The sequence below is a fragment of the Salmo trutta genome, chromosome 18 (genome assembly GCF_901001165.1).
Source record: "Salmo trutta chromosome 18, fSalTru1.1, whole genome shotgun sequence".
NCBI lineage: Eukaryota > Metazoa > Chordata > Actinopteri > Salmoniformes > Salmonidae > Salmo > Salmo trutta.
This window is the reverse complement of record NC_042974.1, coordinates 23,810,151-23,831,562: the sequence shown is the minus strand read 5'-3', so window position 1 is coordinate 23,831,562 and position 21,412 is coordinate 23,810,151. Positions and strand designations below refer to the sequence as shown.

Here is a 21,412-nt window from a genome sequence, read left to right as displayed (position 1 = left end):
GCATGAGCCGACACCATGTTTACTTTCTCTCTCTTTGAACGAAAACAACGACTCCCGGTCGGAATATTATCGCTTTTTTACGAGAAAAATAGCATAAAAATTGATTTTAAACAGAGGTTGACATGCTTCGAAGTACGGTAATGGAATATTTTGAATTTTTTTGTCACGAAACGCATCGGGCGCGTCACCCTTGTTTACCCTTCGGATAGTGTCTTGAACGCACGAACAAAACGCTGCTATTTGAATATAACTATGGATTATTTTGAACCAAACCAACATTTGTTATTGAAGTAGAAGTCCTGGGAGTGCATTCTGATGAAGAACAGCAAAGGTAATCAAACTTTTCTAATAGTAAATCGGAGTTTGGTGAGTTCCACACTTGGTGGGTGTCAAAATAGCTAGCCGTGATGGCCGGGCTATCTACTTAGAATATTGCAAAATGTGCTTTCACCGAAAAGCTATTTTAAAATCAGACATAGCGAGTGCATAAAGGAGTTCTGTATCTATAATTCTTAAAATAATTGTTATGTTTTTTGTGAACGTTTATCGTGAGTAATTTAGTAAATTCACCGGAAGTGTTCGGTGGGAATGCTAGTCACATGCTAGTCACATGCTAATGTAAAAAGCTGGTTTTTGATATAAATATGAACTTGATTGAACAAAACATGCATGTATTGTATAACATAATGTCCTAGGATTGTCATCTGATGAAGATCATCAAAGGTTAGTGCTGCATTTAGCTGTGGTTTGGGTTTATGTGACATTATATGCTGGCTTGAAAAATGGGTGTCTGATTATTTCTGGCTGGGTACTCTGCTGACATAATCTAATGTTTTGCTTTCGTTGTAAAGCCTTTTTGAAATCGGACAGTGTGGTTAGATTAACGAGAGTGTTGTCTTTAAAATGGTGTAAAATAGTCATATGTTTGAGAAATTGAAGTAATAGCATTTGTAAGGTATTTGAATATCGCGCCACGGGATTACACTGGCTGTTGAGTAGGTGGGACGATTTCGTCCCACATACCCTAGAGAGGTTAAGAGCAAGCGTCCCACCTAGCCCATAGAGGTTAAGTGAACGGCCTAGAAAACCGGTCGACCACAGTCAGGATGGCAGTGTTGCCCTCAGATGGGTGATGACCCGTGACGAAATCCAGGGTTAAGTGGGACCAGGGACGGTGAGGGACAGGCAGTGGTTGCAGAAGACCAGCCAGAGCTTGCCAAGGAGTCTTGTTCTGATCACAGACCGTGCAGGCGGAGACAAACGTGGCGACATCCGGAACCATCGTAGGCCACCAAAAGCATGTCGCACGAAGGCCAGGGTCTGATGGGAGCCCGGGTGGCAAGCAAGCCTGGAGGAATGGGCGCACTCCAGACCCGCAGAGCGGACAGCGTCAGGCACAAACATCTGATTATCAGGGCCCCCCCCCAGGGTTCGGCTAGGACCGCTGCTCCTCCCAGACCTGTTTCCCTATACCCTAGTTGAGTGCTGTCACCAGGCACGAGGTGGGAAGGATGGTCTCAGACTCCGGGGTGGTACCCGTGGGGCTATAGCGGCAGGACAGCGCATCTGGCAAGACATTCGTGGACCCCGGCCGGTACGAGAGCGAAAAGTTGAACCGTGTGAACAGCAGGGCCCATCTGGCTTGCCTGGAGTTGAGGCGCTTGGCGGTGCGGAGATTCTCCAGGTTCTTGTGGTCGGTCCACACGATGAATGGGTGTTCCACCCCCTCCAGCTAGTGCCTCCATTCCTCCAACTTCACCGCGAGAAGCTCACGATTTCCCACATCATAGTTATTTTCCTTGGAGTTGAGGAGGTGGGAGAAGAAGGCACAGTTATGTAGATTGAGGTCCAGGGCAGAACGCTGGGACAGGACCGCCTCCACTCCGACATCAGAAGCATCAGCCTCCACCACAAACTGACGGGATGGGTCCGGATGAACCAAGATGTGAGCTGTGGTGAAGCGATATCAGAGATCCCGGAACGCCCGGTCAGCAGCTGGAGACCACGTGAACGGAACCTTGGGCGAGGTGAGTGCGGACAGGGGGGAAGCCAGGGTGCTGTAACTCCGGAAAAAGCGGCAATAGAAGTTGGTGAACCCCGGGAAGCGTTGCAGCTGCACCCTGGAAGGCTGGGGCCAATCCACCACCGCTCTCACCTTCCCAGGATCCATTTGCACACTCCCTGTGGCGATGATGAAACCCAGAAAAGGGATGGTGGAACAATGGAACTCGCACTTCTCTGCTTTTACAAACAGCTGGTTCTCCAGGAGGCATTGGAGAACCTGTCGGACGTGGAGCACATGGTCTTGGGTGAAACGGGAGAAGATGAGGATAGGTATACAAAGACGAACTGGTTCAACATGTCGCGGAGAACATCATTGACCAGAGCCTGGAACACAGCAGGGGCGTTGGTAAGGCCAAATGGCATAACCAGATACTCGTAGTAACACGCTGGCCGTGTTGAAGGCGGTCTTCCACTCGTCCTCTTCCCGTATCCGCACCAAGTGGTAGGTGTTCTGTAGATCCAGCTTGGAAAACATGGTGTCCCCCTGGAGCGGCTCAAAGGCCCGAGGAGATGAGTGGTAGCGGGTAGCGGTTCTTCACCATTATGTCGTTGAGACCCCGGTTGTCGATGCACGGGCACAGGGTCTTGTCCTTCTCCACAAAGAAGAACCCTGAGCCGGCGGGAGAAGAAGAAGGATGGATGAATCCTGCAGCAAGGTGAGTCCCCAATGTAGGTCTCCATCGCCTTGGTCTCTGGTCCCGATAGAGTACAGTTGTTTTCTGGGCGGAGTTGTGCTAGGGAGAAGGTCAATCCCGCAGTCATAAGGTCGGTGCGGCGGGAGCGAAGTGGCCCGGATGGAAGGCAGACTCAGGGTCAGGGTAGGCAGAAGTCAACAATCCAGAGGTGGGGCAAAGGTGCAGGTCGGCAGGCAGGCTCAGGGGCAGGCAGACTGGTCAGGCAGGCGGGCTCAGAGTCCGGACAGGCAAGGGTCAAAACCAGGAGGGCGAGAAAAAGACAGACTGGGACAAGCAGGAGCTGAGAACAAAAATGCTGGTTGACCTGACAAACAAGACGGGCAACGGACAAACTGAGAGCACAGGTATAAATACACAGGGGATAATGGGGAAGATGGGCGACACCTGGAGAGGGGTGGAGACAATCACAAGGACAGATCAGGGTGTGACATATACAAAGAAATGTAAATTGAAAAAAGGTAAAACGAAGTAAAGTGCAGCTAGTTTGCAGTCTTTAGAGCTTCAGTGTTTGAAGTGATTGTGTTAGCTGTGTTGTTGGCTAGCTCCTCTGAACAACAGTGTCCTGACGAGAGTGCACATTTTCTATGCCTGGCGAAATCACGCCTCATTAGCTCATTGTTATGGATGTATCCAAATAAATGTCACTAGAAAACAGCTTAAACAAATAAAAATACAGCTACTGTTGTTATTCTTTTTGATGTTTGACATGACTGTAAATGAGCCGTAGTTGGCTAGCTAGCAAGCAAAGGATAAGAACGTTGCCAGCCAGTATGGCAATGGAACACTTAGAACGAACGACTGGGTTGCGTCCATAGATACAGAACAAAAAGACTGAACAACTGGGTCCCGTCTCTGGCAATCGAACCAATGGAACAAACGACCAGCCTGCTTGGGAAGCAACCCCAAATTTGTGTCGGGACAGTAACTACTACGATGGGTAGTTTCTGCATGCAGCCATGCTTTTTGTCTCTCACAGAAACCAAAGATAAGAGAAGACAAGATGAGTTTGGTCTGTTTATAGTATTCATGTTGAAGGGGGTGTGTCATCTACCATCGTTCACATACCACCATTCACTTCCGGAAGTTCTCAAAAAATTAGTGAACCCTTACTCCCCTCATTTTGTTATAACATCTTTGGTCCTACAGACATTCACGTGACACGCAGAATGCATTGTATGTCAACAAACATGGCTCCACACATAGCTGGAATTAGCATAGCTCATCATAATCAGTACAACCTTCAAAAAAGTATTTTACACACATAATATGTGCCCATTACAATCTGTGCAAGAATCGGAATGCATGATTTGTCAATAGAACTTGAAAACATGTGAATAAAACAGTAAATATATAAATAATTACCACACAAAATATTTTCTGATAGTGATTTATTGATACAAGTGGCGCGTGCCGGCAGTCAATCACATAACCTCTCACTCCCACTCTGAGCCATTCAGTGTTGTTGTTTATGTATGTAGCTAGTGAACTAAGCTGTAGCATTAGCAATGTCTTTCAAAAGGAGACAACTCACAAATGCAGAAATTCTGGAGATTTTTAAAATTCTGACAATGAGTCGGAGTATAAAGTCAGGAATCAGATTCTGACAGTGAGGAGCTGCCCCCCAACCTTGTTGCCATTGAGAACCCTGAATCTGAGGACCCCTTGTCCAATGATGAAGTCCCAGGTCCCTTTGAAGAAGCTTGTGGTGATGGAGGCAGACCGACAGTGGATGAAGTACAGGAGTTCTGTGGATAGGTTCAGCTGGAAGGCCACCAGCCATTTCACCCCTCTTGGCCCTGCTGTTTGCTTTGATGAGTCCTAGTCTGGAGTGCAACGCCACTTGCCATTTCCATCTGAGGCAGAGTGCTTCAAGTTGTTTCTGACAGAGGAGCTGGTGGGAGACATAGTAGAGGAGAACAATCGCTATGCCTTGGAGCTACAGGAGAAGAGAGAGCCAGAGGGGGAAACTCGCTAAATGGGTAACAACCACAATTAGTGAAATGTATACCTTCCTGCTGACAGTCCTTCTCATGGGGATAGTAAAGAAGAACTCCCTAAGAGAATACTGGAGCACAGATCCTATGTTTGTTACTCCCTTCTTTGCCACCCTCTTTTCCCAAGACCGCTTACTAGCTCTGCTGCGATGCCAGCATTTCGTCAACAATGCTATTGCCATCCTAAATGACCCGTTATACAAAATAAGAAATGTTCTTACAAGCCTGACATTAGCATTTGGTCGGGTCTTTGTGCCATACAAGGACCTATGCATTGATGAGTCCCTGATGTTATGGAATGGTAGGCTGGCGTTCCGTCAATATATTCCCTCCAAAAGGCACAGGTTTGGGGTCAAGTTCTTTGTCATGTGCGACGTAAAGATTTGTCCAGAACATTATAGTTTACACAGGGTCCACCACTGACATCCAACATTTTGAGGGGCTTGGGGTGTCGGGTCCGTGGTGATGACCATGCTGGCTCCTTATCTCAGCAAGGGACACACTTTGTATGTGGATAATTGTTACAGCAGTCCCACACTCTTCCAGCATCTGCTCTCCAACAGCACAGGGGCCTGTGGCACAGTCAGGTCGAACAGGAAGGGGATGCCGGCATTCGGATGCAGAGAGGGGAGGTGGAGTTCAAGGAGAACGGTCAACAGCTGGCAGTAAAGTGGCATGACAAACGAGACATCCATGTCCTCTCCACTGTACATACAGCAACCATGTCGGCCACAGGGAAGGTGGACCACCTGATGGGAGAGAGAGAAATCAAACCAGACTGCGTGCTTGACTATAACCTCAAAATGGGGGCAGAAGATAAGGCAGCATGATAAACAGCTTTGTGGAATGCACTTGGAAAATGACCAAGTGGTATAAGAAGATATTTTTCCATCTGATTGACACTGCTGCCCTCAATGGCCACATAGTTCACCGCCATCTATTCAAAGAAAATATATATTTTTTTATTTCACCTTTATTTAACCAGGTAGGCAAGTTGAGAACAAGTTCTCATTTACAACTGCGACCTGGCCAAGATAAAGCAAAGCAGTTCAACACATATAACAACACAGAGTTACACATGGAGTAAAACAAACATACAGTCGAAAAATGAGTCTATATACAATCTAACAGGTGAGATGATTACTGAACAAAGTATTTTTTTGGAATTGGACGTACAGTTCACATACAGAAACTATTATAACGTAATAAGGCACTTACTTTCATAGAAACATAGCCTGGATTTGAACCAGAGTGTCTGTAGTGATGCCTCTAGCACTGAGATACTGACCGCTGCGCCACTTGGAAGTCATAAGGCCAGGGTGGCTTCAAAATATAACACAAGCTAATACTTCTCTGATGCAATTAGCATTGTTTTGCAGAGCTAATAGTAGAATGTAGCTAGCTACATAAGCACGATTGAACATAACACCATAAAGATTATGAAATGAGTAACATTACCTCGCATGTCCGCAGTTATAAGGAATATACATAAATATATTATGCTCCATACATACAGTGAGCTGCAGTAAAAATGGCATAACACGACATACAGAAACTATTATAACGCAATAAGGCACTTACTTTGAAAGAAACACACACATTTCCAAAGTTATTATTGGAAACAAAAATAACAATGACAGCGATGCGGACAACAGACGGAAAATGTGAACACGTGTGTGCAGATCCTGTTCTGATGGGAGATGCGCAAATGTCTGCACAAACAATTGGGAAGTGCTTGGGGAATTCTGTCCCGGTCAGAAATGTCCAAAAAATTTATTGTCCGGAAAAGACTACGTCTTGGGCCTAACAACACCCCTGCCAACATATCTTCCAAACACTGGCTTCTCGGGCATTATCACTTAAATGTAGGTAACTTCGCTCAATAAGATTTAGTACAGACCAGGCCTGACACAAAATGTAGAAATAGCAGCCTACTGTGACAACAATTCAGTGGATGCAACAACTATTAGATAGAGAGAGATAAAGAGGGAAGACACAAAACATAACTCTTCAGAGACAATAAAAGATTTGTAGGATAAATTCATATTTCACACGGTCACTTTAGTGTTTGCATTTAGCCTACAACATGTCATGTAACTTCTAGAAGCACAGCCCTACCCTGCAAAGTGGCACAGAACACGTAGAGCACCTAAAGGAGGTTTCTATACATCTCCCACTCTTTACCCTGCATCCACTTCGGATGCACACCACACAGCCTCTCTTGCGCCCTTCAAACTTCACCTGCCTTCAAATGAGTTGTAACTTGGTCCACACACCCTGGTGCCACGTTCTTGGCTCCCCTCTTCCTGCCATTGTACCCATATCACAAAGTGAATACAAAAGCTGCATTTTGAATGCCTTCAGGGACCAGCGCCTGCAGTTTCTGAGAAGGGGCCTTTGCATTGTCCCCCACACGATGTATGCATTTATGATGGGATGTTGAGCACCCCCCAAAACACATACTTCCACCATTTTCTGCTGTGCGTCCAACATTGTAATAGCTCCTCAGTTGGTCAAGATGGTCAACAATGCCCATTTTCTTGTTGTAATCGATTACAAGCTCTGGAACAGATATAAGTTCCTACCACTTTTAAAAACAACTCCAAAACCCCTGCAACTGTCACTTTAGACCCAGGCTGTGTGGTACAAGGGTGAATGGTGGGACTTGGGGCAGACATATGCCATGAAAACATAGGCTCCCCTCTCGGGTGTGATCTCCCTCTCCCTCTTCCTCTCCCTCCACTCTCCTCTCCCTCTCCTTCACTCGCCTCTTCTGCTCTCCCTCTACTCTCCCTCCTCTTCACTCTCCTCTTACTCTCGCCACATCTCTATCCCTCCAATCATCTCTAACTCCTCTTCCCACCTGCCTTTTGCTGCTGAGCCCTGACTCTCCACATCACTTACCTCACGTTCACTGACCTAGAGGAGCAGAGTAACAGAGGGAAAGGAGAGGTGCAACAAATAGGATACAATTGTAGTCAGGAACAGCATCTCTCTCTCCCTCTCACACTGTCTCTCTTCCTTCCTCTTTATTTTTTCTCAACAATACACATACTCTCTTCCTAATAAGGGTTCTCCATAATAAATTGTGTGATATAGTTATAGGCCTCCCATTCCACCCACACACACACACACACTCTCTCTCTCTCCTCAAATCAACTCTTGCCTGACAGACTAACTACAGAGTTTGCCAATGTTAGCTGATTAGTTAAGAAGCTGGGACAGTTTCCAAATAAATTACATCGGTAGAAACAAGACAAAACAACCAACTAGTTAGCTGATTATATATGGCTAGGCACTGCAACTTTTCTATGAGAAAAAGTACCAAGTTATCATGACATGACAGCATTTGTTAATCTGTGAGCTATTCCCCAAGTTTCACTGCATCAAACAATGACAACATCAAACATATATCTGTTTACTTATTTCACTCAAGATCATCACTTGTCAAAGTGCAAGGATGTGTGAGAATCCGTATCACTAGCCAACATAGATAAAGTCTCTTTCACAGTGAAAAGTTGTGTCTGCTTCGGAGTCGTCATTTTGAGTAATGATTTTAAAAAATTATGCAATTGACAGCATGCCCTGTTTCTGGTTGATGACAACAACCATGTGAATACGACAACAGGTTGTTAGGAAATTCATTTTGCGATATTGACACAGATATTATTGTTTAAAAAACTAGGCAGTTCGCGTCCGCTATAGTAATTTAAAGAAAAGCCGTCGATGGCCGCTATGGGTTCTAATTAAGCACTTCTCAGTATTTAATATTCAGACTTACCTTATGCAGGTGCGCACCGAGCTCTTTGGGAGTGGCTGAAAGCTTCAAGTTCCTTGGCGTACGCATCACTGACAAACTGAAATGGTCCACCCACACAGACAGTGTGGTGAAGAAGGCGCAACAGTGCCAATTTAACCTGAGGAAACTGAAGAAATTTGTCTTGGCACCTAAAACCCTCACAAACTTTTACAGATGCACAATTGAGAGCATCCTGTCGGGCTGTGTCATCGCCTAGTACGGCAACTACACCATCCGCAAACTGCAGGGCTCTCCACAGGGTGGTGCGGTCTGCCCAACTCATCACCGGGGGCAAACTACCTGCCCTCCAGGGCATCCGATGTCTCAGGAATGCCAAAAAGATCATGAAGGACAACAACCACCCGAGCCACTTCCTGTTCACCCCGCTATCATCCAGAAGGCGAGGTCAGTACAGGTGCATCAAAGCTGGGACCGAGAGACTGAAAAACAGCTTCTATCTCAAGGCCATCAGACTGTTAAACAGCCATCACTAAAACATTAGAGGCTGCTGCCCTATATACATAGACTTGAAATCACTTGCCACTTTAATAATGGAACACTAGTCACTTGAACAACGCTAACATTATTTACATTACTATCCTATTCTAATGTATCTTAGTCTATGCCACTCTGACATTGCTCACCCAAATATTTATATATTCTTAATTCCATTTCTTTTCTTTAGATTTGTGTGTATTGTTGTGAAATTGTTAGATATTACTTGTTAGATATTACTGTACTGTTGGAGCTAGAAACACAAGCATTTCGCTACACCCACAATAACATCTGCTCAACACGTGTATGTGACAAATAAATTACATTTGATTTGAATACATTTTATTTAACCACTGCAAACCCTCCCAGTGGCTGGCAAACATATTTCGTTATGGAGTTTTCATTAAATGGGGGTTGCAGTACATTTATCTAAAGCCATCACTTTAAATACGGTTTACCCTTAATTTGAATTTTCTCGACAGAGAATGGTTTCAGAATAGGTTCAGAATATTAGGGATCAATTAAAGAAATCCATCAAAAAATAGGCCTATGAACATCTCAGTTTCAGCACCGATTGGTAGATTTTAAAAATCTTGGATCATTTAGATTATTTAGGGTTAGGAATCTACCTACATCATAAAAAACAGGTTTGGAGAGCCTTTACGCACAAAATATGTCGGTGAGTCAAAAATACAGTGGCTTGATTCATTCTGAAAGTTGCCATTCAGCTGTTTGATCCATTAAATATAGGAAGGGGAGAAAACTGTGATAATAAGGGTTGATCAATAGTCCTGTAAATCTACCCTAATCGTCACTGATCATGGTACTGATGGTACTGATGATGCGCCAGGCTCCAGGTTTAAATTGCTGGGGTTGGTCTGCATTCCATGATGATTCCATAAAGTGGGCTGCATGTCCCAAATTATTGAACAACTTGTAAAACGTTAAATATTTTTCACTATCATTACTAGCGACCCTCGGGATCAACCACACGGACATGACAGAGGAAAGTAAGAGAAACGAACAATGTAATGTAATGATGCCAAATGTAGGCTACAAATTGAAGGGAACTAACACTAAAATGATAATTATATATGTGTGTGGGTGTTACTGACGGTGGCTACCGATAGTGGCTAATATTTAACATGATACAAATAGTTTAAAAAAAAACCAGAGAACAGTCCAGACTGAGATTAAAACATTCTGGAGCGCACAAAGATTACATTTGGCCCGACTGTCACTCTGTACAGATTTGGCTTGTCATCTCATTTGGCTCACATCTCCAAGATTCATCCCTGCAAGGACATACAATTTAATTTCTGCATAATGGGACAGCATTTCATATACTTCTCTGTGGGAAAGGGGCACACGCAGCCTACCTTTCATGTTGATATGCTTCAGTTTGCTGCCATATGACTGGTTTCACATTTGTTTCCAACAATCATAAGGTAAAATAGATCTAAAACAATTTTAATTTATATTTACAATCCCCTTACCCAAAAGGATTACTAATTTAGCTAGCTCTCATCATAAAACAAATGTATCTATAAATGTATTTTTACATCAGCAGTTGTCAAAGTGCTTGTACAGAAACCAAGCCTAAATTTCCAATCAATAGCTCTTACCAATTAGTAAATTACAGTGCATGGAGAATGGTGTCATTTATGTCAGGAAAAAATGTATTTGATGTTTTTCCACTTGGAACCAACAGGTTGCGCAACCTTATTCATCGTATCCTTATTCAAATGTGTACCTTGTTGGCACTGGCTTTTTCCCATGTGTAAGTTCAAGGTCAGAATACGGGTAGAGAGAAAAGTGCATAAACATTGAATTAAGTTCAATTTACTCACAGGTAACTCGGGTTTGAATTCCTCCCATAGTTACTGAAGACATCACAGCTAAAAAGTATTTGTCCATGCACTATTAGATAAACTGCCTCAGCTGGACAGTGAAAAGTTCATACCATTGTTTTATTATTATACAACCCAATGACCCAGGCCTCCAGAGAAAGCCAGAAAGAGCTCCAGTTTCAACACCACTGTATAGGCCTGTCTCAGAATGCAGTTAGTTTGGCTCTCTGTTTGACCGGCCAGCCAGGATAGGGGAGAGAGGGGGGTGAGAGGGAGAGCTAGGCCCTGGGGTCGAGTCCTCAAAGTGCCTGTTATGCTCTACTTAAAGATCTTTAAATAGGGTGATTCACAAGGATGTGATAGCCCCAGTGATCTTTCAGCGGTATCATGGGATGTGCTTGATCTGAGCATCATGGGAAACTGGGCTAGGTTGTGGACAGGACAGCAGGCCATGGTACTGTACGGCTGGAGGACCGTGCTCTTTATATCTTCAGCAGATTAATCTGTATGACCCAGCACAGCTACCATAAGAGTAATACCATGCCTCCTAATAAGAGGCCCTTAAAGCAGCAACCAACACTTACTACAGATGTAGGATGTTCATTTGATCACTCCTTTGTTGCTGAGAATTGTTCTGCACAGCAAGAAATACCAACTTGGCTTCTAAAGTTTGTCATTTCCACTTTGACATTTCTGACTTGATTTGCCCAAAGAAAAAAATTCTCAACCCCTACAAAAATGTCCATTAATTATAATCCACATAATAATGGCCATTTCCTGTTGCTGCAGGATTATTTTCTGCTGTAGCAAACTGTCTCAAATTAAGATTCTACATTTGTAAATGACTGTATTTACAATGTAAACTGACCTGTCATACGAACCCTGGTGATATATCTCCAGTACAGTTGATTGGCCTTAATCGGCACAATTCATTCCTGAACCTAAGGAAGGGATTCATTGCGACACAGCAGACTGAGTGGAGGAGGCTGTAGCAGTAGCGAGCGGTTGCTACAGTAAATGCCCTCTAGTGGATGTGGAGGCACTAACCGAGGCTAAACGGGGATGCTGAATGCACCTCTATCTGCAGCTCATTACCCTCCTCTCCATTCCCAGGAGGCTTGGCTCCGGTTCACGTCGAGCGCTGTCCTGCCAGGAGGAGGGTGATTACAACCATTTTACTCAACAAGGGTCTTTCTCTCTCTCGCCCGCGCTTATGCCCCTCTCCTCTTTCCCTTTTAACCTCGTAGCCATTTGATTTATATAGTTATGTATCAATCACATAAGAATGCTCAGAGAAAAACGGGTTTTGAATGACAGAGCAGAATTTTTATTTGCCAAGAGGCTAACAGAAAACAGCCAGGCACAATGAAAGAATAGAATCATGAATCATACATCAGTATGTAGTCTGACAACAGAACACAAGTATAATAATCAACCCAGATTAGGCTCTTTGAAATGAGATTGCAGTAGTGTGTAGCCAAGGGGGGAGACAGATGGGAATTATGTACTGCAGTGGTTCGCAAACTGTGGGGGGCACAAGGGGATGCCAGGGATGGCGCGGAGTTCCCCAAAATATTTTTTTTTTAAGGAACTCAGTCGTGCTTTCAACTTACTCCTGAAAGCTGCAATTTCTAAATTGCGTAGTGCATCAGCAGTTTTTCCTTTTGTCATGTCAGTGATTAGATAGCTATTTATAACTTGTCAGAAATGTCCAGGTCAACTAGCCCATGTCAGCTAACGTTTTTAGCTAGGTTTTTAGCTCATTGATTTTGTTGTAATGTTTAACTCACTCAGATATTACATAAACACAAATAAGACATGCCAAAATCTGTAGAACTGCAGGAAATGAGCTTTAAAACGGCAAAATATTTATCCACCCCATGGCAAAATGTGTTTCCCAATGATGGAAGGCAGGCTGAGAATTAAAATGTTTGGGAAGCCCTAATGTACTGTTTCTATAAAGGTGGTATTGTATGGGTGTCTGTAAGAGGAAGATGCTTATGCATTTCTCTGCCAAGGCTCCACATACTCCAAACCCAGATGGGCAAAGATGTCCTCCTCAGTAGTCACCGGTAGAAATAGTTGCTGGAGAAAGAACAAAGACAAAATTGATGGTTGGATTCAGAAATATGGTAGACATAAGAGATATGTTCGAGACTGTGAGAGTTGACATGGCTTGACGGCAAGATGCCACACACGCACTGAAACATCTCAAGTTGCAAACCATACAAGCCCAAGTATGAGCAGATCAGAGGTCACGCATGTTAGTCTCAGATGAACACAAAGATAACATCACTATACAGCGGCTTGCGAAAGTATTCACCCCCTTGGCATTTTTCCTATTTTGCTGCCTTACAACCTGGAATTAAAATAGATTTTTGGGGGGTTTGTATCATTTGATTTACACAACATGCCTACCACTTTGAAGATACAAAATATTTTTTATTGTGAAACAAACAAGAAATAAGACAAAAAAACTGAAAACTTGAGTGTGCATAACTATTCACACCCCCAAAGTCAATACTTTGTAGAGACACCTTTTGCAGCAATTACAGCTGCAAGTCTCTTGGGGTATGTCTCTATAAGCTTGGCACATCTAACCACTTGGATTTTTGCCCATTCTTCAAGGCAAAACTGCTCCAGCTCCTTCAAGTTGGATGGGTTCTGCTGGTGTACAGCAATCTTTAACCTCTCTTGGGTAGGGGGCAGTATTTTCACGTCCGGATAAAAAACGTAACCGATTTAATCTGGTTATTACTCCTGCCCAGAAACTGGAATATGCATATAATTGCTTGATTTCGATGGAAAACACCATAAAGTTTCTAAAACTGTTTGAATGGTGTCTGTGAGTATAACAGAACTCATATGGCAGGCCAAAACCTGAGAAGATTCTATACAGGAAGTGCCCTCTCTGACCATTTCTTGGCCTTCCATAGCCTCTTTATCGAAAACAGAGGATCTCTGCTGTAACGTGACATTTCCTAAGGCTCCCATAGGCTCTCAGAAGGCGCCAGAACGGGGAATGATGACTCTGCAGTCCCTGGCTGAAAAACAGTAGCGCATTTAGATAGTGGTCGATCTGAGAACAATGACACGGTGCGTGTGTGCACGTGAAGACACCATTTTCTTCTTTCAGTCTTTGAACGAAAACAACGTCTCCCGGTCGGAATATTATCGCTATTTTATGAGAAAAATCGCATAAAAATTGATTTTAAACAGCTTTTGACATGCTTCGAAGTACGGTAATGGAATATTTAAAAAAAAATTGTCACAACATGGGTCCGCGCGTCACCGTTCGGATAGGGACCTGAACGCACAGACAAAACAGAGGATATTTGAACATAACTATGGATTATTTTGAACCAAAACAACATTTGTGGTTAAAGTAGAAGTCCTGGGACGTTCCGCTAGCGGAACACCACTCCAATATCCAATGATAGGGCGTGGCGCGAAATACAAACTCCTCGAAAATCCGAAAACTTCCATTTTTCAAACATATGACTATTTTACACCATTTTAAAGACAAGACTCCCCTTTATCTAACCACACTGTCCGATTTCAAAAACGCTTTACAACGAAAGCAAAACATTAGATTATGTCAGCAGAGTACCCAGCCAGAAATAATAAGACACCCATTTTTCAAGCTAGCATATAATGTCACAAAAACCAAAACCACAGCTAAATGCAGCACTAACCTTTGATGATCTTCATCAGATGACACTCCTAGGACATTATGTTATACAATACATGCATGTTTTGTTCAATCAAGTACATATTTATATCAAAAACCAGCTTTTTACATTAGCATGTGATGTTCAGAACTAGCATTCCCACCGAACACTTCCGGTGAATTTACTAAATTACTCACGATAAACGTTCACAAAAAACATAACAATTATAGATACAGAACCGCAATCGCGGTGTCCGATTTTAAAATATCTTTCCGGTGAAAGCACATTTTGCGATATTCTGAGTAGATAGCTCGCCATCACGGGCTAGCTAATTTGACACCCACCAAGTTTGGTACTCATCAAACTCAGATTTACTATAAGAAAAATTGGATTACCTTTGCTGTTCTTCGTCAGAATGCACTCCCAGGACTTCTACTTCAACAACAAATGTTGGTTTGGTTCCAAATAATCCATAGTTATATCCAAATAGCGGCGTTTGTTCGTGCGTTCAAGACACTCTCCGAAGGGTAACGAAGGGTGACGCGCGGACGCGTATCGTGACAAAAATTTTACAAATATTCCATTACCATACTTCGAAGCATGTCAAACGCTGTTTAAAATCAATTTTTATGCGATTTTTCTCGTAAAATAGCGATAATATTCCAACCGGGAGTCGTTGTTTTCGTTCAAAGACTGAAAAAGTAAAATGGACTCTTCACGTGGACGCGCGCACCCGTCTCATTGTTCTCAGATCGACCACTTGCCAAATGCGCTACTGTTTTTCAGCCAGTAACTGCAGAGTCATCATTCAACGTTCTGGCGCCTTCTGAGAGAGCCTTCTGGAAGCCTTAGAAAGTGTCACGTAACAGCAGAGATTCTTTGTTTTGGATAGAGATGACAAAGAAGGCCAAGAAATGGTTAGACAGGGTACTTCCTGTACAGAATCTTCTCAGGTTTTGCCTGCCATTTGAGTTCTGTTATACTCACAGACACCATTCAAACAGTTTTCGAAACTTTGGAGTGTTTTCTATCCAAAGCTACTAATTATATGCATATTCTAGTTTCTGGGTAGGAGTAATAACCAGATTAAATCGGGTACGTTTTTTATCCGGCCGTGAAAATACTGCCCCCTATCCATAACAAGTTAAGCAATGGACACTCTTCCCTAAAGCCCAGCTCTGTGGAGTGTGCGGCTTAAAGTGGTCCTATGGATAGATTCTCCAATCTACGCTATGGAGCTTTGCAGCTCCTTCAGGGTTATCTTTGGTCTGTTTGTTGCCTCTCTTATTAATGCCCTCCTTGTCTGGTCTGTGAGTTTTGGTGGGCAGTCCTCTCTTGGCAGGTTTGTTGTGGTGCCATATTCTTTCCATTTTTTAATAATGGATTTAATGGTGCTCGCTGGGATGTTCAAAGTTTCTGATATTATTTTTTTAACCCAACCCTGATCTGTACTTTTCCACAACTTTGTCCCTGACCTGTTTGGAGAGCTCCTTGGTCTACATAGTGCCGCTTGCTTGGTGGTGCCCTTTGATGAGTGGTGTTGCAGACTCTGGAGCCTTTCAGAACAGGTGTAGATATACTGAGATTATGTGACACTTAGATTGCACACAGGTGGACTTTATTTAACCAATTAATACATATGCACGCACCACTTTTCCGTTTTTAATTATTTTTCATTTTTTTCATTTCACTTCACCAATTTGGGCTATTTTGTGTATGTCCATTACATGAAATCCAAATAAAAATATATTTAAATTACAGGTTGTAATGCAACAAAATAGGAAAAACGCCAAGGGGGATGAATACTTTTGCAAGGCACTGTATCCATGGGTCAACAAAGTCAGTTGCCCTCTTCCCTTCTGACTCACAACAGCACCCCTAGAACCAAGTGTGCACAGTTGCTATGATTTGCTGAAAATCAAACCTATCAATATGTACATTAACTCATAAAGTAGAATGGAGACTATCAATCTTATGGCACAGTAAATGTGCCAACACTGACCATAGTGTGAGCACCCATATTTATATCCAGCTGTCTGCGTCCTCCTCACAGTCATAAAAACTCTGACCTTGCTCTAAGTTACGCCACTCTTGAAGAGACAATCATTTTCACTGACAAATCATGGAAGGGATTTTAATGGTTTGGCGTACACAAGCATCATATGACAAGTTATGTCTATATAGCTACATTGGGGTGGCGAGCCTTGTGAGTGTGAGATTCCCGGTGAAAAGCTGTAATCCTTGAAGTGCTAAGCTAGACCTGACACACAGAAATTAGAAGAGAGGGAAAACAGGTATGTGTTGGGCCCCTCTGCCAGCTAATGGCAGATGATAAACAATCATAACTGGTAGGAGAGAGGGAAAAGTACTTCTAGGCATGTATCCTGCCATTCTAGCCCGTTATTTACAATGTAAATAACAAGGGGGACATTACAGGCCCTGAGTGCATGCTGGGTAAAAGAAGTCAGTCCAGCCCAGGTCCAATCTGTGTAAATATCACTCCCTCAGTCTTCATTTTACTTCTGTCTCTGTTGATAAAATCAATATCACAAACAAACAGTCAAGGTTTAAATCTTGATCATCTAAATTTGATTATGACCTGACACTCATTAAACGCAGTCATGCCCGCATGTCTGACAGGGGCACACACACACACACACACACACACACACACACACACACACACACACACCACACTTTAAGTCTCTCCACCAGCTAAGTGGATGATTGGTTCTCTGCAGGTCACCCTCACTAACTTTCACATACATTAAACTCTAGAGAAAATACCCCCATGGTTACAGCAGATTAAAATCTTTCCACAGAGGTGCAATTTGCTATATTCTTCCCAACATCTTCCTAGTACCAGAGCAGACCACCAGAGACTTTTTTCCTCTCAGGAAGTAAATAAGACAACATCCACACAGTGATTGGGGAACTGGTGAAGTAATCACATATAAGGACTTTGGACAGTCAGATCTGAAGGTGATATAGTTCGTAGAGCATCATGTTCAGGCATCCCTAACAAGATGCATGCTTACTGTTCAAAAGGCGCAACGTCCAACTAACAAAGGAAATGTGAACTCTGTCCAATCCCTCCAATTTTTTCATAACTTACTGACAAGTTATGTCTATATTAACTTGTCAGTTATTTGTGCCCCAATAGCGGGGGCACTGGTTAGATTTCCTCGACTTAGCGGTACGCCCTGTATATAGCCTCGCTATTTGAATTGATTTGTTTTGACAACAGCAAACTCTCTGAAAGCTTTGACCAAGAACATGCTGTTGCTCTTCTGAGCCTTGCCTTACTTGACTTAAACCCTTTTACTCCGTAAGGAGCATATGCCATCCAAATATAAGCCTACTTACCATGTATTACAATAAGTACAACTTTATTCAGACAGAACTATGGTTAGCACTCCATTTCTGACAAAGTAAGTGCAGCAATACCAGCTCAGGCCAAAGGATCTGGAGTGTTAGTTACTGCATGTCAATGTCCTTGCCTTGGTGACCGGCTAATCAGCTGTGTATTTCCTCTTCCCGCTGCATAATTACAGCACTCATGGATGTGAACACAGACATCAGGCCCTCTTATTAACATCTGTCCTCTGTCATTGCCTCCATGCCATGACACACGGGCTGATGGATGGGCCTGATGGAAATGATTGGCTGCCACTCGAAGAGCCATGCACATCCACACAAACACACAAATGAATGCACACCCACAAATTCAAACATTTGTTTTATCATATTTATGGGGACCAAACAATTGATTCCCATTCAAAAACCTATTTTACCTAACTCCTAACCCTAATCCTAAAGTAGTATTTTTCTGTGTGGGGAAATGTCCGAATTTTCCTTGTTTTACTATGCTTGTGAGTCACCGCAAGGATAGTAAAACCAAAAAAAAAAAACACACACACACACACACGAACAGACTTGCTGGCTTGTGGGTCCTCAGACACAGTGATATGCAAACAGTTGAATAATATGCAAATCCACACTAAATGAACAACTCATAGGAACATGTAAATACAGATGTTACACAAACACTACAAACACACACAACAGGTGTCAGAGAGTACTTTCTTTAAATTGTATTCAGTGTTGATATTCATAATCTATAATACACTGGCAGTATGTCTGAAGGACATGACAATTCAGGACTGTTGCGTTTGTTTTCCTCTGATGGACAGCAAGCAATGAATTTAAATTATTCAAAGGAAAATAAGTATTTTGACATAGTCACCTTTGAAAATCACCCATTTACATTTATGTCCATCTCTTTGACACTGAAAAATCCCCCAGGACTAAAGAACACATTGTTTCTGTAAGAGAGAAACATATACATCCACCTATAGTCTACTGTATCATATTTCTCCGTATCCATAGTGTACTAGTCCTGTGGGTCTCTCCATTAGAAATCCATAGATATCAAACCACATCAGGACTATTACATAAGGCATACCAGCGTGGGCCACAGCCTTCCTCCCTCTCTTTGTTTAGATATTTTTCTCCTTACTGTCACCACCTGGAAACATGTTACTGCCAAGAGAGTGATGAATCGAAAAATATTTTGATTGTCTCTAAGTTAATCTATCTTTATTGCAGCTCACAGGAAAGGGCTGACAGTGGCGGAAAAGTGGGAGTCGATTAGTACCTCTGCTGTCCTACTGAAACGATCCACCCACGATCAGCACACACACGCACACGCTCTCTCACACACACACACACACACACCTAGCCTTCTCCAGGCACACTGGGACAGCAGAATAGAACCAGGGAGAGAAAGGAGATGATTCAGACACCTCACTAATCAACCCAGCAATTACTGTTAGCATCATGAACCACTCTGAACCATAAAAAAGGCTATTGAGCTGAATGTGGTTTACATTGCCTAACTCTCTCAGCCTGCTAATCAGCCAAATAAACTGGGCAGTAAGGGGAAACAGTGCCAGATAATCAACCGTTTAATCATACACAGAAAATGAGTTTATTTGGCCGCCAGGGTTTTGCCGCATAAACATGAGTAAAAAATACATAATTGTTGATTAGAGTGTCCAAATGTAACAAGCAAAGGAAGACAAGGTCATTAAGCCAGTGTAATATGACCTCACTATATCTCATTGTCTATTAAGCAGAATTCTCTATCTCCTCTAACACTTTCCTTCAATCGTTCATAAGGCCTACATAACACATCACTGTCATACAACTAACATAAGCCCAAATCACACGGAGGGACATCCGTCAACGATGTGAATTTTGGGTATGCGAGAGTAGCGACCGTTAATTCACAAAGACAGTGTAGTGTTCGCCAGCGTAATTGTGATGAAAAGCCATTGTAATCGGAGTTACCTCAATCCTTGAGTTTTCCAGCCGTAGCCTAGGCTGTAATGCCTATGATCGAAATGAACACAGGTAGGCTGCCATTGTTTTCAAATAGGTAACCTAATTGTCAGAACAAACACAGCCTATACATCCCAAGAAATGTTTTAACCATAAAACTTTACTTAGCAAAGTAGAGAAGTTTAAAACAATTCCTCTAATTCCCTTTCGACCCACTCAATCTCTAATCCAGACGTGAATAATTTGAACCAAGGCAATCAATAACCATGCACTTTCTTTTGAGGCCCCCTAAATTTGATCAGCATATCGAATGCGCGACCAGGGCTGGCAAAACCCTGGATCATTGTTATTCTAAGTTCCGCAACGCATATAAAGCCCTCCCCCGCTGTCACGTCCTGACCCTTGTAAGAGGTCATTTGCCATAGTAGAGTGGTCAGGGCGTGACAGGTGGTTGTGTTGGGTGGTTTTGGGTTTTCTGTTTATATGTGGGGTTTTTCTAGTATTCTATTTCTATGTTTTGTTTTCCAGGTTTTGGCCAGGTATGGTTTCCAATCAGAGGCAGGTGTCTTTCATTGTTTCTGATTGGAAGCCATACTTAGGCAGCCTGTTTTCCTTTGGGGTTTGTGGGTAGTTGTTTTCCGTTTTGTATACGTACCTGACGGAACTGTTGGCTGTCGTTTTGTTATTTTGTTGAAGTGTCATCATAAATAAAATAAATATGAGCACTTTACACGCTGGGCCTTGGTCCCCTTTCAACGACCCCTGTGACACCCGCCCTCCCTTCGGAAAATCTGGCCACGACTCCATTTTGTTGCTCCCAGTTTATAGACAGAAACTAAAACAGGAAGCGCCCGTGCTCAGGTCTGTTCAACGCTGGTCTGACCAATCGGATTCCACGCTTCAAGATTGCTTCGATCACGTGGACTGGGAAATGTTCCGCATTGCGTCGGACAATAACATTGATGAATACTCTGATTTGGTGAGTGAGTTTATTAGCAAGTGCATCGGTGATGTTGTACCGACAGCGTCTATTAAAACCTTCCCCAACCAGAAACTGTGGATTGATGGCAGCATTCGCTCAAAACTGAAAGTGCAAACCACTGCTTTTAATCAGGGCAAGGTGACCGGAAACATGACCGAAAACAAACAGTGTAGCTATTCGCTCCGCAAGGCAATCAAACAAGCTACGCGTCAATATAGAGACAAAGTAGAGTCGCAATTCAACGGCTCAGACACGAGAGGTATGTGGCAGGGTCTACAGCCAATCACGGACTACAAAAGGAAAACCAGCCCCGTCGCAGACCGCGATGTCTTGCTCCCAGACAAACCAAACAACTTCATTGCTCGCTTTGAGGACAATACAGTGCCACTGACACAGCCCGCTACCAAAACCTGCGGGCTCTCCTTCACTGCAGCCAACGTGAGTAAAACATTTAAACGTGTTAACCCTCGGAAGGCTGCCGGCCTAGATGGCATCTCCAGCTTCGTCCTCAGAGCATGC

The 21,412-nt window shown here is 43.2% G+C and overlaps 1 protein-coding gene across 1 annotated transcript in view; it reads right to left on the bottom strand.

Annotated features, from left to right (window-relative positions):
* Positions 1 to 12,886: 12,886 nt before the first annotated feature.
* LOC115153048 (DNA nucleotidylexotransferase) overlaps positions 12,887 to 21,412 on the bottom strand; it is a 138,519-nt gene continuing 129,993 nt past the window's right edge. Inside the window, exon 11 of the mRNA XM_029698078.1 lies at positions 12,887 to 12,982. Coding sequence (XP_029553938.1) covers positions 12,896 to 12,982 — 87 coding nt within the window. The 3' untranslated portion in view covers positions 12,887 to 12,895. The remainder of the gene's footprint in view (positions 12,983 to 21,412) is intronic.